The sequence below is a fragment of the Dermacentor variabilis genome, chromosome 8 (genome assembly GCF_050947875.1).
Source record: "Dermacentor variabilis isolate Ectoservices chromosome 8, ASM5094787v1, whole genome shotgun sequence".
Taxonomy (NCBI): domain Eukaryota; kingdom Metazoa; phylum Arthropoda; class Arachnida; order Ixodida; family Ixodidae; genus Dermacentor; species Dermacentor variabilis.
The window spans coordinates 94,079,874-94,106,150 of record NC_134575.1 but is presented as its reverse complement, the minus strand read 5'-3'; the positions used below and the strand labels follow the sequence as shown (position 1 = coordinate 94,106,150).

Genomic DNA, 26,277 nt, shown 5'->3' with positions numbered 1-26,277 from the left:
GAACTGTCCTTGTCCACGCCAAATTCTGCACCAACAGTTGCCTTAATGTTATTCCTATCATTTGTTGAGACAGCCCGGACCTTCTTGTGGTGAGTATTCCAGTCGTCGCACAATTGGCGCATTGCCACGCGACGATTCAAACTTGCTTTCCTTTCTGCCATATAATTAGCCAGTTTCGACATTCACTAGTTAGGTACAAAACAGTAAAACATTGTTCATTAGGGGTACGCACAGAAAATCTGGTTCACGTCATGGAAAAAGAAAACCGTTTCTTATTTTGCAAATTTCCCAGGAGATATTTACCGTCTCTAAAGTGAACCGCGAGGCCTAGGTGCGACCGCATTGTACTTTCCTGCGTCCAAAGATCAGCCGTGAGCTAAAGATCATCATTTTTTTCAATTGTTCGTCCATAATGTGCCGTGAGCTCCTGCTACTTCGCCTCGGGGGTCTTTATGACGGTAGGCTCAGTGGGAAGCTTTAGAATTGCTGCAGTGCGTTCACGAACAATTTGAAGCCATCCATCCCGGGCGTACTCAGACGCAAGTCGTCGTGCACGATCATTTAGCCGAGCGCATCTGTAGCATGCTTTTTCCGAACGCCTCCGCCTGAAAAACGCAAACAGGTTATGAAACTTCGTCGTAGCCCTTAAAAAATTCCCCTTCTCGCTATGCGAAAGCCAGTGACCACGAGTACAAAGACTCACGGCAAACACCTTAGGGCTGGAAAGGCGTTATTCCATGGTCCCCGCGAAGAACAGCTTCGAGTGCTAGTAACGGCGTTAGCGGGTTCTCTAGTTGCCCCTACAGTTGTTGTTGCCGAGCAAGTAACACTTTCTTAAACCTGTGAAATTAAACCAAACGCTCATTGTGAAATTATGCTACATTTATTTGCAAAGGCTTGCGTAGGCGGACATGGCAGACAGGGGAAATACAACATGTAAAGAAAATCGAATCGCAATCGTTCACCAGAAAGGGACACTGAGTTCGTAAAGCAAAATAATAACAGATCTGTGCTCTGAGACGGAAAGTACTTTTGCTTCAAGAGAGTAAGGGCTGGTTCTAGCACGATTTTAAGGCAGCGCAAGACACTAACTTAATGCTCCATTGGTAAATTGGGCACCAGCAGTGGCTCAACACCGATTTAAAGTCCCAGTGAAACCAGCTTTAGGTGACTCCCTAACTCAGTCAAAAACCGTTAGTATTCTCATAATAAGCATGCAATTAAAGCAGCAATGACAAAATAACATATTGTGCAATCGAATAGCGACTTTATTTTACACATAAATGACGTAATGGTAGATGAACGCTTTGGCTCGGGCGTAAATGCGATGCCGCCTATTCACATATACATAAAATGCAGAAACCCTTTTCTGAGATAACCTAAAACACAAATTCAAAGAAATTTATTGCATTTGAGAATGGTGAATTCTTGTGATTGTTGGATGCGGAATTTTCATTTAGGACCCGAATTTCTTTAAAACGGTCTTTTAAGAAATGGAAGCACAAAGTTTACGAATTCGTAGCTCTGCATTAAGAACAGGTATCGGTTTTCTGTAAGCTGAATCCGTTAGATCATCCAAAGCGGACGAATTTCATTTGTCCACTTGCATCTTACGTGAATTTGTTACATTGTTTGAAAATATTTCGCTAAAGTCCTATTCACAAATTGGGGGCATATTCGAGATCCATATATAATGCGGCAATTTTTTCTGCTTAGATGTACTATTAGGTACATTTTATAGAATTGTGATATCGTTTTTCATCGCTGAGTTACAGAGTTGTGAACTTCATAGTTTAATGGTTTTTTAATTTGCGATTTTCAAAAATTTATATCAAAAATGAACAGCATGTATAGAAATTTCACCAGCAACAGTCACTAGGTCTTCACTCTTTCTTTTAAAGGCTACAAATCTCATGAAATTTGGAACACTGGTTGCCGAGGAGAGCGATTGCTCCTTTCCCATGTATCTAGATAGGAGCCTCCGAGCTAAAGCTTCTTCTTAAACAGCGAATGAATAAACACTTACCATGAGAAGCTGATTGCCACCCTGAGCAGGAGGAGGATCGTCGAAATGGTCATCATGGTCGCCTTTCCTTGTAGGACGCCCCTTTGGCACTTTAATGAAGTGGGCATGCAGCAGGTGGTATCTCAGTGTTTCAGTCTGCGGCTTATAATACTGCTTAACACATTTATCTCACTTGGCTCTCCGTCTTCGTGTCTTCAGTGAACAATGTCCACACTGCATTTCTCTTCCGATAGCTTGGCATTATGACCTCACAGAGGTAACACAGCAATACACATGAAAAATCAGTCGCGACTTCAACACAAGGGGCGACCCATACGTGCACATGCTTACACGAATGGCCAACTAGTAAACAACAGTTGGAGAAGGAGACGGTAGAGCGAGAGTGGGAGGAAGAAAAAATTAGGAGAGAGCATTCGTTATATCATTAATTTCATGTAGTAATTGCCTAGCACGTGATCGCTACATCACATCAGGCGGTAAGCTTTAGTGCTCCAGCTCTGCAGGGCAGCAGCGCATCGGAACGGGTGTGCATTTGTTTAAAACTACTGTGAACCAAACATTATGGGCCAATACGTGGTCTCTCAGGGGTCACATCTTAACCCTATAGCGCACGGTAAAAAGCGAGGGAAATGGCTTGACCTGAGTTCACTTGCCAAGCCTTGCTACTTCACGTAATGCCCACTGCTAGTTTTCCTCATCCAGTGGGCGGCATCTCTCGGGCCCCGCGCGGCGTGTGAGACGGGTGGGTTAAGCTCGGACGCGCTTCGCCGACTGGGCAGGGCTCAGGAAAGCAGTCGACAGTCGCTCTTGCTCATCGCACCCGTGCCGTCGCTTTTGTTAGTCTGGAAAACGATTAACCGAACTGGTATAATCGCTTAAATGAAAGCTGGACATCGTTGACGATTCATCATTTTGCCGTTTATTTTGATTGGATTAATCTTTCATCGCTATTATCATCCCTAGAGTACAACACCCAGCTTCCATGCCCTCCCCCAATGCCATGCGCGAGATGGTATGCGACGCGATTCCACCCTTGCGCACACGTGATTGAGCCGACGTCGTCAGCTCACCGTCGCAAGTTTCACTCGCACACACAGCGTACGGCGCGCGAGACGATGTTATCTCACCACGTTTGTAACGCAAAAAAAACCTGCAGCAAATGCGAGAGGTATAGATGGGTCACTCAGGAGCGTGTCGCATCTTTTAAGCCGCTGTTCTTAAAGAGCGAGCGAGCTGTGGTTCACTAGAAGTAGAGTACACTAACTAAATGTGAATGGCGGTTTGTTTGCAGAGCGAGCCGCCCGTTCTCTCGTTCAATGAGCCGTGCCGAAGTGTTCCATCACAGCCGAGTCATAGATAAAGGATTCAACAAAAGCAGAGACTCCCATAGAGCCCAGTGGCCGAATTGACAGCAGCGCACTAAGCCGCCGACACTAGTACCTGAACCACACTTCCGGTTTCGGTTTTGGGCGCCCGCGTTTTCATCGCTAGCTTGAACGCGTTATGCTGGCTACGTTGATTGGCCCAGCATTTGTTTTGCTTCTTCTGCTCAACTGCGCACTGTATTGGTGCAGAATCGTTTTATCATTATTTAAAAGTGACTGCGAATAACTTTTACAAGTCTTCATAGAATATGTAGAACGTACAATTTCATAATGCACACACGGGACGCTTTGTAAAATGAGGAAATATTCATTTTGCTTTATATAAATACTCGTTCCGGGCTTTTTGTGCCTTCATCCAACGTTGTGGCACCAATTAAGCAGCAGTATGACGAAATAATCAGAAGAATAAGAATGGGCTGGGGTGCGTTTGGCAGGCATTCTCAGATCATGAACAGCAGGTTGCCATTATCCCTCAAGAGAAAAGTATATAACAGCTGTGTCTTACCAGTACTCACCTACGGGGCAGAAACCTGGAGGCTTACGAAAAGGGTTCTACTCAAATTGAGGACGACGCAACGAGCTATGGAAAGAAGAATGATAGGGGTAACGTTAAGGGATAAGAAAAGAGCAGATTGGGTGAGGGAACAAACGCGAGTTAACGACATCTTAGTGGAAATCAAGAAAAAGAAATGGGCATGGGCAGGACATGTAATGAGGAGGGAAGATAACCGATGGTCATTAAGGGTTACGGACTGGATCCCAAGGGAAGGGAAGCGTAGCAGGGGGCGGCAGAAAGTTAGGTGGGCGGATGAGATTAAGAAGTTTGCAGGCACGGCATGGCCACAATTAGTACACGACCGGGGTTGTTGGAGAAGTATGGGAGAGGCCTTTGCCCTGCAGTGGGCGTAACCAGGCTGATGATGATGATGATGATGACGATGATGACGTTGTTTGGTATGACGTCAGACCGCGTTCCTCGTCGTTGCGCTCGCCTCCGCTCACTTCGCCAGCTGCGTCGCATGCCTGATAACAAGTCGGATGATTGAAACGGAGAGCTCGCGTGCGCCGCAACCACAGTTGAGGCGGCAGTATCGACAGCGACAATTCTAATAAAAAGGAGGAGGTCTGGAATCGACATCGGAAGGAGATGAAGAGGAAACGAAAGCAGCTGGATAACTTTCTTTTCAAGCTTTTGATAACACGAAACAGTTTATGTTCTCATATTTGATGTTCCTGTAGTGATTTTTCGCATGAAGTCCACAATCTGTAGACTTGACAAAACTCAATAAACAATCGACATTTCTTAATCTTTTCTGCAGCTGTACACTTTCTATGATTTCGAAGATGGAAGAGATGTGGTGAACGCAAGTTTTGAATGAAGTGGTGTCTGAAAGGGTTAAGACTATGGAAGCATATTTATCCCCTGTTTTCACAAGCATCTTCCATATTTCCCTAAAGTCTAGTGCATTTGCCAGCACTAGGAAGGTAACGTGGACATTGCTCGGGCACAGATCGGGTGCTAGGCGTGCACTTGCTAACTACCGGCCTATATCTATCCGCTGCACAACATCAAAAGCGTTTCAATCGCCATTGCATTCTTTGTTTTCTCTTAGTGCTATGAACATTTAATAAATTTGTGTGCGGACGACCTAAAGCTATTTCAGACTGGCAACAGTGTTCACTGCATCGATCTCCAAAATGGAAATGTTCCACTCTCGGACTGCTGCAAAAACAATAAGGTACTCTTAAATGGTTCCAGTACTATGCCATTAGGTTATACGCGGAAAATACACCATGCGCAGTTATACGACCGTTGGGATGCGCCATTGCCCAGGGTCGATGAACTGAAAGATCTTGGCGTGTACTTGGTGAAAACGCTAGGCTTCTCTTCACACATAAAATATGCGCAACGGGCCCCTCAGACTCTTGGAAACGTATTTCGTTTATTGCATGGTACCCTCTGACTTATGTTACTGAAATAGTATTCTGCCGTGTGCCTTCCACTACTAGAGTATGCCTCTGTGCGTGGGCGCGCAACGTGCAAATCTAATTCTGACCCCATTGAATGCGTCTAGAATAAATTTATATCTATCTTCAAACACCATGTTTGGCACTCTGGCGACCAAAGTTCAGTCTTCTCGAATGTACCTCAACTCGCCGCTCTTGACTCAATACTTAATAAAACAGAACTTTCGTTCCTGTATAATGTTGTCCATGGCATTATACATTCCCTAAAGCTTCTTGACGATACGCAATTTTTTGTGCTGCAACGACATACCAGGCACAGGCAGTATTCCGCATTCTCCGTCTGGCCTTGTTACATTAGGCTGTCCTATATATGGGTCGACTCCAAAAACCGTAAAAAAGAACTGTGCCCATTTTGACATATTTTGTTGCTCATTTCCTCTGTGTTGTATACATGCAGGTAATCATGTTGTATGATTAACTCCCTTTTACGATTCCTTTTCTTTTTCCATATTTATTTCTCTGTCTCACATTTTTTTGCCTATCACATTTGTGCTCTCTACATTTTAGCTCGCATATTGCTTTTTAAGTGCACCAGTACGGAGGCTCTCTGTCTGTTCGTGGGCGCTATAGTAAACTTGAATTAGTGAAGGCGAGGCACAGAAGACCAGGACTCAAGAAGAACACAAATGACAGGACCGGGCGCCTGAAAGAAAGCGCCCAATGTCCTGTCGTTTGTGTTCTTCTTCTTGAATCCTGTGTTCTGCGCCTTGCCTTTACTAATTCAAGCATAAACCAACTAGCCCAAGCAAGAGTTTCGCAATAGTAAACATTGATTAATTATTATTGTAGTATAAAATCGAGTTTTTACGTAGTGCTAACATATTATTTCAGCGCAGTAGCTTTTCTGCAATACTGTCACAGTGTGACAATTAAAAAACACTCAGTGCCCTTCCACTCTGTGAAGAATGATGACCAGCGAAGCTGTGTATCTGGGCCCCTTATAGGGGTTCAGACACCAGATTTTGAGGCTATAAAAAGCCTCTTGTAGGCTGCTGCTATATGCGACGACACCCCCAACCAGGTATTAGACGCTGCAAACATTTCAAAATAATATTAATTCAGCTCCAAAAAGTTATTAAAAGCTCCTTCTCGTGGTCGAGACCCACCGCTAGCGCGGATGTTATGACGTGACAGCGGAGGAACAAAAATATAGACATCATAGCACACTAGCACAAAAACGTGACGTATGATGAGTAGCGATGAAATGCCGATTACAGAGCCTGCTGAATAGAGCGACCGAGCATAGCCTCCACTATGACCGAGCTACAGAAAAATAGAAATCCTTTCTGAACGCAAAGGAGGGGTAAGGCGTGCACATACAGACACAATAGGAGAGACGTGGACAAGACGAACGCTGCATGGTGGCCCGCAAACGACAAACGGCGTGCGGCGAGTTGCCGTGGCAGTAACGTGGACGGGCCTTTACACTTTGACACTAGCGAACCGGCTAGTGTCAGCGACACTAGCCAGCCGGCTCCGAAAGGCAGCGAGATATTCGGCGTTCATGTTGTCCAGTTCTCTCCTCGTGTGTCCGTGTTTGAACGCCTTACCTCTTCTTTGCATTATGAATCTTTACGAACTACCTCAGCTTTCTGACGTTCTAAATATGCTCTCTCTATGCTACAGGCGTCTAGGACACTGTAACCGAGCTAACCCTGGCCCCTCGCTAACCAACACATGCACAGCGGTGTAGCGGAGAGCAGTTGACGTAGCATCTGCGTGTCGCATAGTTCAGCAGCTCAGAGCCGTCTCTCGTTGTCTTGGCGTTTCTCAATGTGTAAAGGCCCGTCCACGTTAACTGCATGGCAACTCGCCACACGCCATTCGCGCGCCGCCTTGCGACGGTGGTTTTTCTCGCGAACGGCGAGATTTCCTTGCCGTAGAGAGGATGGGCCCGGGACCCATTTGTGCGGCAGCCGTACGGCGAAGCGGCCAATCATCGGCCGAGGAGTGGTCACTCTGGCACCGACAGCAGCCTCTACGGCGCTGATCGTTCGACGGCGCCGATATCGCCGCTAGGCCTTTTCCGTTTCACTTCAAAGCTAAAGCTGACTGTGCTTCGGAGTGAATCACCAGCTATCACAAGCCGCTCTTCGCAATAATTATAATAATCGCGACACGCACTTCGAGTCGCCATTTGTTTACCTCTGCCGGCAAAGCACGCCTATGCGCTACGTCACTATTTTTGAGAACCACGTGACCAAGCCGTGTTGTGACCGTGACCGTGACCAAGACGACGTCATAGCATCACGCGAAGCCCATAAACCGCAACCGAAATCGCTGGGTATAATAATGCTATTATTAAATTATTTATCGCGTATATATGAATCGCGCGGTGTGTATCGTGCTTCCTGGAGCAGTACGCAACGGTCGAATCGAAGAACGCATGAACAAAAATTTTCATGTCTCCACCCCTTTAATGACGAACCTCACCTACGCGCCGGCTCGGCCCGGCATTGCACTGCCTCCGGGATCGGGCCACGGATGGGTAGTTTTTCTCCTTACGACACGAAAATTTACGTGGAGGGTAGAGGTATACAGCTTCGCTGCAAAAAGCATGAATTAAGAAAGTGCAATGAAATTAACCGTGTCTTATCATATGCACTGTGATATTGATTTCTTCTGAATTTTAATAACGGTTGGCTACCGTATCCATCGTTCTGTAATAAAACAATATAACACACCAATTATTGCTGAAAAGAATAAATGGCTATTTATTGTGTATGGTCACTTGAAATCTATAAATTGTGAAAATTACCTGTTTGCATAACCTGTTTGCAGCTCATTTGCATTATACTCAGACGCTTCGTGACGCCATTACTCTGTGACTGGTATGAGGCCGTCAGCTTGTACTTGGTAGAGCAGGACTGCAGGATGTCGGCGAGCACTTTAAAAAGAAATGTCCGACCACGGTCAGTCAGCAGTTGGTATGCAGCACCATGCTGCAGATTGACGTCGCGTGAAAGAAAATCGGCGACATGTATAGCGCAGCTTGTTGGAAGCGCTCTGGTGATGGAGTAGCGCATGTTGTAATCTGGCATTGCACCATCTTTGCGATCAGTCTACGTATGGGGAGTGCTCAACGCTGGCTTCACCTCCGTCGCTTGTTGGCCCGGCATTGCGTCATCTACGGGATCGGCCTACGTATGGGGAGTGCCTAACGCCTGCTTCACCCCCGTCGCTTGTTGGCGCGGCATTGCGTTATGTACGGGATCGGCCTACGTATGGGGAGTGCTTAACGCTTGCTCCACCTCCGTGGCTTGTCGGCTAGGCATTGCACAATCTTCGGGATCGGCCTACGTATGGGGAGTGCTTAACGCTTGCTTCATCTCCGTGGCTTGTCGGCTAGGCATTTCACAATCTTCGGGATCGGTCTACGTATGGGGAGTGCTCAACGCTGGCTTCACCTTCATCGCGGGTCGGCCCGGAATTCCACTATATTCGGGATCGGCCTACGTATGGGGAGTGCTTAACGCTTGCTTCACCTCCGTCGCTTGTCGGTTAGGCATTGCACAATCTTCGGGATCGGCCTACGTATGGGGAGTGCTTAACGCTTGCTTCATCTCCGTGGCTTGTCGGCTAGGCATTTCACAATCTTCGGGATCGGTCTACGTATGGGGAGTGCTCAACGCTGGCTTCACCTTCATCGCGGGTCGGCCCGGAATTCCACTATATTCGGGATCGGCCTACGTATGGGGAGTGCTTAACGCTTGCTTCACCTCCGTCGCTTGTCGGTTAGGCATTGCACAATCTTCGGGATCGGCCTACGTATGGGGAGTGCTTAACGCTTGCTTCACCTCCGTCGCTTGTTGGCCCGCCATTGCGCAATCTTTGGGATGGGCCTACGTATGGGGAGTTCTTAACGCTTGCTTCACCTCCGTCACTTGTCGGCCCGGCATTGCACCATCCTTGGTATCGGTCTACCTACGGGGGCAGCTGAACGCTGGCTTCACCTCCGTCGCGGGTCGGCCCAGCACTGCACTATATTCGGCATCGGCCTTGGTATGGGGAGTGCTTAACGCTTGCTTCACCTCCGTCGCTTGTCGGCCCGGCATAGCACAAGCTTCGGGATCGGCCTACGTATGGGGAGTGCTTAAAGCTTGGTTCACCTCCGTCGCGGTTTGGCCTGGCATTGCACAATCTTCGGGATCGGCCTACGTGTGCTTAACGCTTGCTTCACCTCCGTCGCTTGCCGGCCCTGCATTGCACTATCTTAGGTATCGGCCTCCGTATGGGGAGTGCCTAACGCATGCTTCGCCTCCGTCGCTTGTCAGCCCGGCATTTCACTATCTTCGGGATTGGCCTACGTATGGGGAGCGCTTAACGCTTGCTTCACCTCCATCGTTTGTTGACCCGGCTTTGCACTCTCTTCGGGATTTGCCTAGTATGGGGCTTACGAAAACGGTTCCACTTAAATTCAAGACGACGCCACGAGCTATGGAAAGAAGAATGATGGGCGTAACATTAGGGGATAAGAAGAGAGCGGGGTGGGTGAGGGAACAAACGCGAGTTAATGACATCTTAGTGGAAATGAAGAAGAAGAATGCGTATGGGCAGGGCATGTAATGAGGAAGGAGGATAACCTGTAGTCATTAAGGGTTACCGACTGGATTCCAAGAGAAGGGAAGTGTAGCACGCGGCGGCAGAAAATTACGTGGGCGGATGAGATTAAGAAGTTTTCAGGGACGACATGGTCAGAAATAGCAAATATGTGGGGTAGTTGGAGAAGTATGAGAGAGGCCTTTGCCTTGCAGTGGGCGTAGCCAGGATGATTATGATGATGGTGATAGCGAGGGTGCCTCGCGTTTGATTCAAAGCAGCTTCTCAGGAGGCACGCTGATCTCAAGGCTAGTTATGTAGTTCCACGCTGCGAGGGAGTACCCAGTGTTCGGTGGTCTCCTAGTCACATACAAAATGACATTGACTATTGATGGCAATACTGGTGCAAAAGCGTCGTTTCGCTTTCGAAAACTGCGCCTGGCTAAAAAGACCATCTTGACTTGTATATGACCAAAGCAGTTGGAGAGGAAAATAAGAAATTACGTAGGTATTATTGTGGGAATCAATAGTTCAGAACAAAATGACCGTGTAAGCATTGGCTTACGAGATCGACAAACCAACGGTTGAAAGCGTGAAATCCACGTCGAAAATAGCTCTGAATGCTTGTCAGTACACTTATTAGGCGCCTCGGCGCGCGTACTGCAACAGGAGACGGCGGGTGCGTGCGTACATCATTAATGAACACATACTATATACGCCCCGCCACCGTGGCCCCTCTCGACTTTTGATATGCTTCACTGCAATACTGTATAGTGTGCTTCACCGCGTAACGCAAGTCTACTACGTCTAAGCTGAATTCAGAATGCCGACATATTCAACTTAACTTCGGCGGAAGGTCTGTTTAGCACGCTTGGCAACGTTTCCACACTTACTGCAATAATTTATTTTGATCGTTTTAATTTTTTTATCATAGTTACCCTGCACCACGCAAGAGCAGGGTTGATGCTGCGTCTTAATCGTTTTAACTGCGTCAAGAAAGCGTATAGGTAAGCGTATATGCACCAGGCACGGCTGAACTGGCTGTTGGGAAACTTCAAGAGATCATTTCCGCGCTGTGATGCAATTTGTCGTATTAAAAAGAATGCAGGTGATGGTTAAATGGGATGCAAGAAAGCTTTAAAAGAACAGTAGCAACCCTGTTCTACGGCGATCTCGTTCGTGTGAGATGGTGTTAAAAAAGAGCGCACTGTAATACGATCTGACGGAACAGCTTGTCGCGCCAGCGTTTTCTTATGTCCTCGTTGTTTCGCGCATCCTTCCCTGAACCAGATTACTGAATGCCACTGATATGAGCAACTCTATATGGGGTGCCACGGCTCATTCCACAGGCCGGCTGCAATTAGACGCGGCCAGGAGGCCAAATATGCGCGCTCGATACCTAACGGTAACGCATGAAACAGCTCACAGCCTCAACCGTTTATTAGACGCATATAGAATGGAAATATGAATTACTCACTCTGTAAGTGGGCACGGAATACGGACTGCTTCGCCGCGCAACAGGTCTTGAAAGGTAGACGCCGTGCAAATGGTCGGATACGACATCATGGGTTATAGCGGACGTGACGTCATAGGTGAACGTATACTTTCTGGGCACCTTTTGCGTGCTGTGCCCCGGTCGCAGAATTCACGTCCTGAGTTTCATTCAGGAACCTTACTGCCACCGAAGCGGCGGAGATTCCGAGGCCAGGCCGAGGAACGAGTGCCAGCCTGAGGCAGAGCTGGTGTCAAGTGGTTGCATGCCCTTTTCCTCCAACCAACGCGTTCGCTTGTCGGCGCGTGCCAAAGCGCAGCGACACATGCCAGTGGTTGGGCCTTTAGAGATCGTCGCTCAGGAGCGTGCCCGATCTTTTGATCCGCTCTTAAAAAGCAAGTGAGCCGCGGTTCAGGAAAAGAGGGCGGCTGTTTATTTATTTTTTTTGAATGAGGAAGCCGGTTGCCTAGTTAACTGAGCTGTGCGGAACCGTTCCTTCAGCGCCAGATCTTCCGCTGGGTTTCGTGGTTTTGTTTTCTTGCCGATGAGTGGTAGCCGGCGTGGGCATACTCACGACTCGTGTCTCATGACTCTCACCGATCGCGCATCGTGCGCTGGTGCAACGACACTTCGAAGACGAAGTTTTCCGCGTCTATAAAGACAACAGGTGAAAGTACAGTTTACGTCCTTGTCTTGATTTCTGCTAATTAGTGTAGCCATGAAAATGTCCACCATGTCACTCACTTCTGTGCGTTTTCTGAACGTGTATCATTGGCAAGTCAATGAAACAAGGCCAATGACCTGTTGTGTTGTAATACTTCATCTTTTTTGCACGGGCTGGTGCATGATGGCAGGATCGCCAGTATCGCCTGTGCGCAGAGGAATAAAAACATCGAAAGGCGCGGGCGGTGGAGAAGGGAGGGAGATGCGAGCCGGCGTAAAAAGAAAACGAGACAGGCCGGAGGCGTCGCGCGTCATAACACAGGTTACACATTCTAGTGGGCCGGTGAGGCCTTCCAATGAACCGGTTCACTTCAGGGAGCTGAGCCGGTCCGAGCCGCTCACTGATGTGAGCCGTTTTGCCCATTCCGAGCCACAGGAGGTCAACTCGGCGCGCCTCTGCCTACCATCGTCCTCGCCGGTGCTTCGCGTAGTTTGTCCTTCCCACCTTCGCTCATCAATACCTACAATTTTCTTTAAGTGGTGCGCGATTTTCTTCGCCTCCAGGCGCCTTCCTCGTTCGCTTGCTTCACGTCTTCGAACATATATTCACCGATTTGACAAGCTGGCCAGTTAGCTTGCATGTAAAGCGGAAAGCGGACGCGTGAACGAATTCCAGATCCAAATCTGCCTTTGAACACAGGAGTTCACGCCTAAACCATTCATGATTACACTTCTTTCAATGAAGCAGACTGACTACCTCTGAGTTTTTGGGCGTGTGCCAATTTCTCGCGTTGTTGTCTCATCGCGTAGCCGCTCGTGCTTTGAGACGCTGCATTTGTTTCCTTTGGTTTCGTTATTGGCCCAGAACCTCTAGGCGCTTTCTTGTGGCTACTAATGCTACGTAGAAATTCAGTGACCTTATACCACCTTCACAATGGGCATACGTTGATCATGTGTTACCTCGTATTCGCAGGAGAACAACTGCGATCGTCGTTGACCTTTGACCACATGACTTCTGCGAAGGACGTTCTTACAATAAACCTCGGGCAAATAGGCAAAGCAATTTTAGTTTTCAAAACAGACTTCTAACTTAAAGTGATCTACACATGTTTTTGAATCCGTTAGCATTAGGGCGCGTCACAGTGGAAGAAAAAAGTGTAGGTGTGTAAAGTGTGAGAAGCCGGTCACGTCTGGTCACGGTCAAAGGGGGTATAGGAGAGCCTAGAAGAGCATATTATATATATATATATATATATATATATATATATATATATATATATATATATATATATATATATATATATATATATATATATATATATATATATATATATATAGATAGATAGATAGATAGATAGATAGATAGATAGATAGATAGATAGTAGGAGGCAATGCTTCCGCCGTTCTCTCAACTTCACTGCTAAATCACCACTGAATTTTTTAATTAACAAGCTAACAACGGTAGTGGAAGACAAGCGCTTGGTTTTGTCATGCATGTACTGCACGTCTCGGTGGCACGAGCTGGACAGGCATATTAGATTATTTCTAAGGAAATAATTGGAACGTGAGGCGCACTCACATAAAAATTAAGATTTCAAGCCCCCTGCGTCACTTAGACAAATACCCTTTCTGCGAAATCGCCCACAGACTGCTCGTTGCAGTAGTACATATCCAGTCGATCAAGAATGAGGAATCGAAACAATTGAAATATAAAAATCTAACACTTCGTTCACATTCATAATTTCATTTTCTTTCTAGATACCCAGCAAGCATTGTTGCCAGAGTTGTTTTCTGGAAGAACTCTGTAGTTTATCATGCCTTCGCTTACGCGAAGTCTTCCTTTCTTGGATGATCATGTGCCCAGTATTTGTATAGTATAGAAGAAACCGCTACATTGCGATTTCCCATGCTTTCCAGAAAAGTGTTTCTCATTGATGTTTCGGTGATAACAAGTGCTCCGAGTGCAATAACTAGCAAGAAAGGAAGCGCCACACGTGCCTGGTTTAATAATGGAGCAACAAACTTATTTATCAGGAACGTGTCTTAGTGTTTTGTTGCCACAATCGGTATTGCAGTGACAATTAAAATGAAACGCCAAATAAATATTGTTTTCCGGAATAATTCCGCAGTTTCACAATAGGGTTCGGAAATGCGTGGAGCACCGGGAACACTGGGGGAGGCCTGTTCACACTGCCTATTTCCTGTGTGACATGAAACGCGACATTTCACTGATTGTATGTATGTAATACAGGCTGCTTAACTGAAATATGACCTTTAGAAATACAAAGCGCTTCTCTTAGGGACAGGTTCTGCGAAACCAAACAGTATAAGAGGAATGACCATATGACAAGGTTCTTGACTGCAATCACGGACTGGCATAACTCCACATTCTCTCCCTGTGAGCATTGTACCAGACGTGGCTGTTCTTTCTTTTCCATGTTTGCTTGTGATCAGGATAGTGACTAAAATTTCGTTCGAATACGCAATTGATGTCGTCTCTTAAGTCTTCTCTTTGGCAATTTTAGCACATACCCGCTACTTGCAAAGTGCGAACAAATCTGTGAAGCGTGTCTACTCATGTGGAGGGGCTTGTGGGTAACTACTTAGTTTGCGAGCGTCGAATGTCCCATGTATGTGGGCCGTAGTAGTAAATACTTATTGTCGTTCAGAAGTAATACACACCGCAGATCAGCTAATTCCATGACCTTGCTCAACTTTGTTCAGTGTATAAATGAACACGTGCAACAGTTGGTATTCTTTACCAATAGTTGTAGTAGGCTATCGTAGTGTTGTGTGTTGCGTGTGTTGTAACTGTTGTGTTATGACCGCTGCGGAGCACAGTGTATGGTCTCGTCAAAATAATTCTCAAAAAAAGAAATATCGGCGTCTGACCACTGCTATTTTTCGGTTACATCTATTGAGCATTTACATCTATTGTGCATTCTGCTAAATAAATATATTAAATATATACACATGTGCATACTATATTCAGGCATCACTACAATCACTAGACTGAGGCAGCCCAATGTTCATGCAGAGTATTGTTGCTGCTAACAAGATTGTTGGCGGGCGTTTACTGTCTTTAAAAGTAATATTTTAGTATTTTGGGTATTGTCGACTATTTGAACGGTATGGTTCATTTTGACGAAAATTAAATATTTATTTTTCTTCAAGTTCCAGATATTGACAATAAACGTAACCATTCCAGACAGTCCGATAATATTCAACATTAATATCTCCTATGAACCTGGTAAGATATTATACTATGGTTTCATTCTTCATGGTAAACTGTTCAAGTAAAATGTTTAGTTATACTAAAGGTAATTGATTTTCGCAGCAAATATTTGTAAAGCAAGATTCATTCTTGATATGACACGTGGAAAACAAGAAAACAGCTTGTGCCGTATTATTTTCATATTATGATGTGTAGTAATATGTAGTAATATTTAATCTGTACTAATGTACAGACGCGAGAAAAAGTTTGGGGAGGAAAGGTTGCCCGATTTTTCTTTCTTTCGGAACCTGGGTATTCCGCCTGAAATCATAAGCGCACGCCCATATGCGCTTGTTTGGCCATTGTAATGTATTAAACTAATCCCAGGGCGTGGAGCTGCGCTTCAGTACATTTCAATTTCCTGCCGACGCCATGGTCTCCTAACTACGGCTCACGAGTGTACCCTTACTTTGGTAGTTTATAGAGCACTTCTCAGAACATTTATTACGTATAATTTCAATTTTCTATCTCCTGCCTCTCTTCTTCTGAGAAACTGTGCAATAAATGTTGTTTCAATTAGGTAGGCTACAGAATTAGGCTGACGTATACAAGGTTTACAAGGTTTCCCATCTACCTTTATCCATAGTTAAAAAATATGCCGATGCACTCTACGACGGCGCGACCAAATGCATGTCTCTGGTTCTTGTATGGGGAAGGTCACGCTACCTTTTGTATACTTAACTGCATAATTAGTCAAGAGTAATTCACCAACATCGTAAGCAACGAACTTAGGCAAAATACCCAATTAGAATGTTGTAGACTGCCTAGGCAAACGTCCGAATAAACAGTGTTTAACTTTCTATTTACTGACCATTAGCATATTTCCGCTTACTGTGGATGCCCGAGCAAAAAAAATACCACGTGACATGTGCGCTTGCGCGCCGTGACTGCAGCGCTCTGAAACGCTCCGCGTCCAAACGAACATAGCATTTAGCTGGGTGTGCTACCGCTGTGCCTGCTCATTGCTATCATTAACCGCCGCGAGGAAAACAAATCGATGACGTAAATCGCACAGCCAACGCCTGCGTCACTATTATGTCACCTTTTAAGCGGCAGCAAGCCCTGCTAGCTCCCATGCTCGTTTGTACGCCAAGAGTTTGGGAGCGCTGCAATCACGACGCGCTAGCGGGCATGTGACCTGGTATTTTTTTTTTATTTCACAGACACATGCAGTAAGCGGAACAGCACTAATGTCTGAAAGAAAGTTAGAAGCTGTTTAATTCGGCGTTTTGCAAAGCGCTTTACTCCTTTCAAATCGGAAATTTTTGCCTAACTTCGTTGCTTCAGAAGTAGGTTACTTAATCTTGACTAATTATGCAATTAAGCAGAATACAAAATATAGTGGAACTTACTAAATACAATAGTCAGCAACATGCATTTTGTCGCATCATCTCGGAGTACATCGGTGAATTTTGAAGCTCTGGCAAAAGTTAGCTCGGACACCCTGTATAATGAAGCACGTTTATTGTATTGAATATGGTTATTAAGGAGTAAGCGTTAGACATCTCAAAGGACGAAAGTTCGATCATCCGGCGTTACTAAAATTTGAGCGTCCTACGGTATGGCACCAGAATTGTCGGACCCTCCACATTTATCGGGGGATGAACACATGATCTCTGGTGTTAATTACAGAAAAGTGACTCGGGCACAGCTCATTAAGATAGAGTTAATTGAGACACTAACCCACGACCTTTGGTGGGAGTCGAACCCATAACCTTTGGTGTTAATTAAGGCGAAGTTACTAAGGCACAGTTAATTTAGGTAGAACTTATTAGAGCACTCGCACCCACAACCTTCGGTGGGAGTCGAATCCCCCCCTTGTGTTGTCCTCTAAAGCGAAGTTAATTAATGAACGGTTAATTAAGGTAGAGTTATTTAGGCGCTCATACCCACGACATTTGGTGATAGTCGAACCCACTTGGAGCTATGGAAGACCCGCAATATCTCCAAGTTGGATTCCAATTGACATCGTGAAGGTCGAGAGTGCAACCTACTACCTCTGGTGTGAATTAGAGCGAAGTTAATTAATATATAGTTAATAAGATAGACCTAATTAAGGTACGTAAACGCACGCCCTTCGGCGGGAGAAAACAAGTCATAGGAAGTAACCATGTAACAAGGTATTCGAGTGAGAATGATTTAATGAATATCTGGTGAGCGCGCAGGCTTTTGCCTTCATCCTCTTAGCGCATCCTAACTGACTGTGACTTATTTGATCAGAGCGGTGGCGTTTTGGTGATTGTAAGCAAGTCACAAAACATTTCTTCTGTTCATCGTAACAACTTCCGGCGAAAAGGATCGGTCCCATTGAAGGCTATAAGAGAAGCTCGTAGTGGGGACACAAAGCTTAATAATGGCGAAGCGAACAAAGCCGCTCTTTTCTATATCGGCGAACATGAATAAACACGAGGGTGTCAGCATTAGCTCAGGTTACCCAATCTGCTTGTCGGCGGCGAAGCGCAGGGAATTTGTATTACCTAGCGACGCAGGGAAACGATCCTGAGTGACTTATCAGATCAGTGTCACTGTGGCAATCACTGTAGTAGAGTATTACAGGCGAAGGGTAATACTGTGTCACATGAATATCAGAGTGTGCAACATGGTGAGGAACTTGCCATGTCATGACGACACACAATTTAGGCAACAATGACCCATTGCAAGGTTAACTCCCAATTGCTGCGTAGACTAAAATCCTAATAGAAAATATCCTTGTCTTCAATTGAGGCCTTAAGGCCGACAGCATGCGTGGCATGATACCGACATTGCGGTCAGAACAGCACGGATACACGTCATGTTGTAAAAAAGAAAGTTCGTAACCTGCGCAATACCGCTGGTCGCCAAAAAGGTCAATGACAATAGAGCGAAATACATTTTCGTGACTACGAATGTGTTGAAGGTAAGCATGGTGAGACAAATCAGGCGCCTTCTGCTGCTCACACTAATGACTAGCAAAATGTGTCCAGCCAGACCGGAAGATGTCTGACACTGTCGTATGTGGAAGCTACGTTCGGGGTGTAGTGAAGATTGAAGTCAATATATGAAGACGCTGGGACGACCTATAGCTTAATACCGTCAGAATGATCAATGTGACGGAAAAAGTTGCATCACAAATGGTGAGAATGCATTGGGAGTTTAGGAGATTTCCAAAAGCACACAGAGGAGTATCGTACCTTTAGACGATACGAAGCCAGATTTGGCTTGTATGTCGCTCAAAAATTCGATATAGGTACAAGTTTCAAAGGAACTGCCCCATTCACCGTCATCTGTACAAGAATCGTAAGTTGCATACTAACCCATGCCGTGCCACATGAAAACGCTGCTCGTTAGTTCCTTCAAAGATTAGAGCGATCACAGCGTGCAATAATCAGTCATGATGCCAGAATTGGGGGCAAACAAGCACGGTTGAAGGTTCACGAACATTAAAGACAGCGAAGTGCTGACGCTTCCTGGTCAACTAATCCCAGCCATGTCCGCATTCACAGTACATAACCTATATTACGGGAAAATCTTCTATCGTTTTCGAATGTACCCCTTGACTTCTCTCGAGGAACTACAAGCGGCATTTGTAGCTTGAACGCTACACTCATCTCCTGGTATTGGTGGTACAACAGGCACGACGCTTAACTTGCATCCTATTTTTGTCTCTATACAATTCATGACACTACGCTTTGGTTCCCGTTTCACGAAGGCCAGGCTCCTCAACCAGTGAACGTAGAGTCTCATTGCCTCATTGCACACGTTACTTTCTCGGAAAACTTACGGAGAGAACAGTGCTGAGACGTATAGAGTGGCATCTGTAGCACTATATTATATTCCCTTAACCCCCAGGGGCGTCTGCGTCAGCAGGCGTTTGGTGTATTGCGACACCACGGACCCGAGCACATGAGGTATCCTCCCGCGTGTAGCCGTGCGTGGCTTAGCCGTCTCCGGGGAAAGGAGGATCCTGGGGGTTGAGCCAATGCCGGGTGTTCAGACCTTTAAGGCCCGCCGGCGGAGGCAACACACCTTTTTGGCCTCTGCTTCACGTAGACGGCAACCACGGACTGACCCACCCGGGGGAAATCGGCAGTCGCCTTTTCCTGTCCACCTTTTCAACCTTTTTCTTTCCTATCTTCTTTCTTTTACTGTCCTTTCATCTCTTCTCTTCCGTCAATTCATAATTTTCCTAGGCGGCTAGGGTTAACCTTGTGTATGTGCACTCCCTTGGGTATAATATATTAGGTTATAGTGGCAATGTACGGTTGGCGCCTGCAGCCTTGCCCGTTAAGGGCTGCAGCGTCCCCTAGTTGGGCTCCGTGGTGGGTGGCCGCCATTGCCGCCGAAAAGAAAAGAAAGTACTATGAGAACACCCGCATTTCCCCGCATACTTGATCGTCACCCTCGAAAGAGGGGACGCACCGGTGACCTAACCACATGCTTCAACAGAACAAGAGAGGCCTATCCGAAATGCCATGTTGTGCACAGCGAGAACTGCGAAAAACAGGCCCGATTCATTTCCCCTTTCATAGTTCCAAAATCTTTAACCGAAGCCGTAGGGCCAGGTTATAATGTAACGACAACGGCTAGCGGGGACCTTCTTCTTGACATCCCTCAGAAACATCAGTACGAGAAGCTTCGCAGTCTTGTGACATTTGGTAACATACCAATTTCTATTACTCAACAACGAACAATGAATAGTTCACGGGGAGTCGTGCCAGAGGCAGACCTCCAAGGTTTGATAGAAGCTGAAATCCTGGAAGGGTGGAAAGGACAAAAAGTCACTAATGTAAAACGTATTTATTTAGACGAGACAAGGAAATTCCCAATAAGCATCTTGTCCTAACATTTGCATCCGGCGTACTGACAGAAACCATCGAAACAGGATACATCAGGTTAAATGTGCGACCATATATCCCCAACCCTAGGCGGCGTTTCAAATGTCGGAGGTTCGGCCATGGCTCGCAGAGCTGCCGTGGTCAAATAACTTGTGCAAAGTGGGGAGTCCAGGGCCACTGCTCCAACAATTGCAGTGGCACAGCCCACTGCGTGAACTGCAGTGGTGACCATCCAGCCTACTCACGCTCCTGTCCGAACTGGAAGAAAGAAAAAGAAATAATCACCATGAAAGTCAAAGAAAACATTTCGTTTGAGGCAGCCCATAAGAGGTGCTCACCTTTCCACAGCACACCTTATGCTGATGCGGCGAGTCGGGGGGCAGCGTCGCAGCGGCCAATGCCAATTGCCGAGCCCGCGTGCAGCCAGCAGGTACCTTTGGCGCCTACTCCATCCAACCAGCAAACAGGCCTGGCTACCCTTGGGTTGCCGGCCCCAAAAAAGTTAGCTGCGGGAACCTGTGCTACTCGCAGCGATCCCGCCGGACCGATAGCGGACCCGGAGGTAGGCGCAGCCAAGGCTGCCCCAGCGTCCCCGGCCCTTCCAGCGCTGGCAACAGCCAGCGCAGCCAAATCCCACAGGGAGCCCCATCGACCTCCGGGCTGGTGGGCGCAGGGGTCTTGCCTTCCGAGGTGAGACTCTGCCGGAAAACTTCTCGCTTGTAAGAGCGCGTGTCCGGCGCCTCTAATCGCTCTAATCTTTGAAAGAAGCGATTGTGGTACCTGTTCTGAAGCAGGGAAAAGACCCTGCCTTGGCACCAAGTTATCGTCCGATAGCTCTTACAAATTGTCTGTGTAAGCTTTTTGAAAAAATGATTAATCACAGACTCATATATTTCCTTGAACTCAACAATATGCTCGATCCCTATCAGTGTGGCTTCAGACAAGGGCGGTCGACAACCGATCGCCTTGTGCGCATTGAAGGATATATCCGCGATGCCATTGTACACAAACAGTATTTCTTCTCAATATTCCTCGATATGGAGAGTGCATATCATACAACATGGCGTTAGGGGATCTTGCGAGACTTGTCGGGAATAGGCATCTGCGGAAATATATTGAAAATAATTGAAAGCTATTTGTCCAGTCGTACCTTCCGTGTAAAGATCGGCAATGCACTGTCACGTCCTTTTATGCAGGAAATTGGTGTTGCCGAGGCAGGCGTGCTCAGCTGCACTCTCTCTATCGTTAAGATAAACACACTACATGCTTCACTACCACCGGCCATTTTTTTATTCCGTATACGTAGACGATATACAAATAGGCTTCAAATCCTGCAACCTTACAGTATGCGAAAGACAGGTACAGCAGGGCTTAAACAAGGTGTCCAAATGGGCAGACCAAAATGGATTTAAAATCAACCCTCAGAAAAGTTCTTGTGTTCTCTTGACAAGAAAGAGAGGCCTGGTCCCAGATCCTTTTGTAGAACTTGGCGGGCAACAAATTCCTGTAAACAAAGAGCACACATTTCTTGGTGTTATACTTGACTCCAGGCTTACATTCATTCCTCACATAAAATATCTTAAAGAAAAATACCTTAGAACAATGAACTTGAAATCTTATCCCAGACAACGTGGGGTAGCGACAGACAGTGTTCATTGAATATTTACAGAAACCTAGTTCGATCATGGTTAGATTATGGTGCCGTAGTGTATCACTCTGCCGCACCGAGCGCGCTTAAGATGTCAGACCCTGTTCATCATCTGGGTATCCGTCTGGCCACTGGCGCATTTAGAACAAGCCCTGTCAAAAGTCTATACGTCGAGTCAGATGAGTGGTCACTCGATTTTCAGAGAACATACATCAGCTTACCGTATTTTCTCAAGATTTGCTCTAATAATGAACATCCGTGTTACACAACCGTTAACGACTTGACATGTGAAACACTTTTTCGGAATAGACTCTCTATTAGACTTCCTTTCTCACTGCGCGCAAGAGAACTTAGCACGGAAATGGATGTCCCAGTTCTCGAATATCGCCTAATGCTTCCAGCTAAGCTATTACCACCCTGGGAGTGGCAGGTGACATATCCTTTGTAGAGGTCACAAAGCACGCACCTGACTTCGTAATCACTATGCATTTCCGGGAACTTCAATCGAAGTACTCCTGCAGCGAATTCTACACAGACGCGTCAAAATCACATTCTGGCGTATCTTTTGCTGCAGCTGGTCCCTCATTTTCTGAATCTGACGTATTGAATCCTTTAACAAGTATCTTCACTGCAGAAGCCTATGCAGTACTGTCTGCATTAAAACACAAATAAATTAAAACTCGACAGAGCAATAGTATTTACAGACTTGTTAAGTCTTGAAAAAGCGTTAATTTCCTTACAGAAGCATACAAATAATGTTTTCTATGAACTTTACTCGCTCTTATGCAACATTTATCTATCACATAGACACATAGTAGTATACTGAGTGCCTGGCCATAGGGGCATCGAGGGTAATGTGCTAGCTGACAAAATGGCCACATCACTCACACCACTAACCACTTTTTCTACGGCTGCTGTCCCTGTCACAGATCTGAGGCCTTTCTTAAGAAGGAAACTGCGACAACACTGACAGCGCATGTGGAAAGCAGAAGCAAATAATAAACTGCACGTTATAAAGCCACAGTTAGGTTTTTGGCCGTCCCCAACAAAATATCGGCGAACAGATGTCTTATTCTGTCGCCTCAGAATAGTACACACATTTGGTACCCACAATTTTCTGCTTACTGGAAATGAACCGCCTACCTGCGGTCGATGTGGTGAGAGGTTGACCGTCCTCCACGTCCTCTTCGAGTGTCGGAAAGCCGAATCTAAAAGAAAGAAACATTTTCCACTTGCATACCTTTGTTACATCCCTCTACACCCGGCTATGTTTCTTGGTAAGGAACCGCTTTTTAACACCAAGGCAGTCCTGAGAGAGAGCGAGAAATAAACTTTATTGTGAGACCAGGCTTCTTGAGCCCAAAGGTGGGAGGCCTCCTCAGTCCAGGTAGCCACGGCACGCTGCCGCCGCCTGAGCCCTGTTTACCAACCGCAGCTGGCTGTCAGGGTCTTGCGTCACCAGCAGAACCCCCCACTGGTCTTCCAATTCTTCTTCTGAATTCGCCTCTTTCTGCATGATATCGCCTGGTGGTGATGATGATGGTGGTACTTCTCGATTATTCCTGCATCCAAGCACCATATGGCGCAAGGTGTTGTCCATATGGCGCAAGGGCGTGTCCGGGGGGCAGAACTTGCAGTCTCGCCCGTAGATGCCCGGGTACATGGCGTGCAGCAGTGTTCCGTGTGGGTAGGTTCCAGCCTGTAGTCTTCTCCAGGTTACCGCTTGGACCCTACTCATCGTCTTATGCACGGGCGGGTAGCGACGCCTCTGCTTCCTGTAGTGCGCCAAGATATCCGAGTACTTCTTGGATATCCGTTCATCATCCTCGTCACAGTCGTTGGTACGTGTTCTCGGCGCGTCGGAGACGGCTCGGCGTACATGATCTCGAGCCGCGCCGTGCGTTGCCTGGTTCCCCGTGAGAGGCTCGTGTCCCGGCGTCCAGAGGATTTGTGCTGCGTCTATCTTGGTGTTGTTCAAGACCTGAAGTGCTGACTTTCCAATCCTTTCGTTCATATACCTTCTGCATGCTTCTAAGGCAGTCGTGGACTTCTTAAATGATGTCGTTCAGCACGCTATAAGCACATTAAATTCGTAGAGCATGCTCGCTCCAGAGGATGCCGCTGCGATAATTGTTTTGCATAGCACATGCCTCCAGGCCCTTGTGTTTCAAGGGCTCTAAGGAGGCAGTAGTGCTCTAGCATATCTTATAACCTTATATATTTTTACCTGTTGTATCATTCTTTTTAAGTGCATCTTAATGTTCATAGTATACGTCATACCTCATCGCCATAATCTTATTATACAGATTTTAAGCACTTTAGTGCGACTATTTTTAAGGCCCCTTTACAGCCACGTCACACCATCTTCATAGAACTCATAATTATACTGCGAACTAATTACCACGGACATGGCACTCTTTGGCCATACTTGGCCCTTGCGCCATAAAACATCAAACATCAATCAATATTCCCTTACACAATAGCTGTCATTGTACGTTACTGGATAGATAAGGAATTGCGTACATTGTTTATTTCCGGTGCTCATTTTCTTCTCTGGCTCACCACTGCTAGAATGTTCCTGCTTCTGGCAAGGCCACCACGTACTCGAAATTTCGCGAATATTTTCGCGCGGGAGCAGGATCGAGCTCAGACTCCGGGATTCTCGAGTTTCGGGACACCCTCACTACTTTCAGCGAAATTACTACGCACTATCACCTGCGTAGGAGGACTTATCCTCCCCCTCACAGCAAACTGGCTAGACCTCTGGCATCCACTTTACGCATGCTTCAGACTAAGTGCTATCCAAACCGGGCCCTTTTCCACACGATCACTCCAGAGGCTTTTAGCTCTACTTGCCCCGACTGTGGAGCTGTTAGCAATCTCGCACACATGCTCTGGCGATGCCCCTCGTTACAGGGACCCAATCGCATCCCAGAAGAAGAATGGAGCTCTGCCATCAAGAGCTCAGAACTTTCACGTCAAACCTGAGCTGTCCAGAGAGCCCATGATGCCGCGGTTAGGCTCGGCCTACCAGTCGCCACGTGGGAGCGGCCCGCAGCTCTGTCCTAGGTCAAATCTTCTCAGGAGCTTGTAATTAAAGTTCTTTGTCTGTCTGTCTGTATAGCGAAATAAAGCGAAATAATCTTGGGTAAAATTCACTAAGCGAGCCAACAAACAAATTTTGTGGCTCGAAAGGTTTTACATAACACGCTTTTTCCCTAGACTGAAACCATTCGTAAAATCAGCAATATTGCGATGCCCGCCACTGCTAAGGTGACCGCAGTAGGCGGTAAATCGACAAAAGGCGTGCATGTATTGATAGCGCAGGCGCGAACTTCTGTACTAGCTGGAGAAGTCGGCATAAGTTGATTTAGAAAAAGAAAATTCACCATTGATTACAATACTCTCTAATGCGAAATTTGAGCACCACTCTATAAGCGTTTTCATGTCGCGATATATTGAGGCAAAGAACTTGAAATACACATGTAGCAGAGTGAGCAATCGTCGAAAGTCTGATTTTCTGGTCAAGCGATTCGGCTTTTACACATGACTCGTCGAAGATTCCGGTGTAAATGCAGGTGTCGTGCGGCTGCTAGAAATCAATACACAATTCGTGTCGTGCATGCAATCAGACTAAAAAAACAATAGCAAACTCTGACAATTCAAAAAGAAGCGCGAACGAGACCAAACTAAGCAAGCCAAATAGGTGCGAGCAACAGCTGACGTGAGCAGACGATAGTACGGCACGAGCCGTCCGGTTGAGACCAACACAACCTTAGATAGCACAAGACCTGTTGACTCTGATCCGTGACGTAATGCTACTGGCCCGAAATTTTCATTGCCCAGGCTGGCATGACAAAAGCGGTGACGTCAAAATCACTGCGGCTTACTATAATTTGATAACTGTGAGGAAAGTGACTGACGCATGTAATCGAACTTGACAACCCTTTGACTATGTGAATATGTGAACGACTTGGGGAAACATTCAGCCAACTTGTACGTCATGTGTTTCTGTGTGTAGGTGTAATACTAGTGCCCACCATATGGTTGAGTTAAACAAAAGAAATTGAAAAAGCCTAACAGTGAGAGTGCCAGAACACAGGCCAAGAGCACATGAATAATGCTATACAAAATAAGGGAATATGGTGTTTCGGGCCAACAAGTCCAGTGAGCTATATACAAAGCTTTAAATGTTCATTCGATTAACAAATCCTAATCTGTAATTTTTATTTAATTAAAAGTAGTGCGCTAGCGATAATATAGCTCGTAGCACGAATAGTGAGGCAGCCTGCACGATGTGGGCCCAGGAAATTTGCCAAAGAAAGTCAAATGCATGCTTTATGACAGAGAACAAAAAAGAAATGTAATTAAATGTTATAACCAAAAATAAAAACAATTGCACTCATGA

General features: G+C 46.2%; 1 protein-coding gene across 4 annotated transcripts in view; it reads left to right on the top strand.

The window, feature by feature from the left end:
* The window catches only part of LOC142590415 (japanin-like), a 160,837-nt gene that overhangs the window by 72,274 nt on the left and 62,286 nt on the right, over window positions 1–26,277 (top strand). For all 4 annotated transcript variants that reach the window (XM_075702511.1, XM_075702509.1, XM_075702510.1 and 1 more), the window contains exon 4: window positions 15,308–15,383. In XM_075702511.1, coding sequence (XP_075558626.1) covers window positions 15,308–15,383 — 76 coding nt within the window. The remainder of the gene's footprint in view (window positions 1–15,307; window positions 15,384–26,277) is intronic.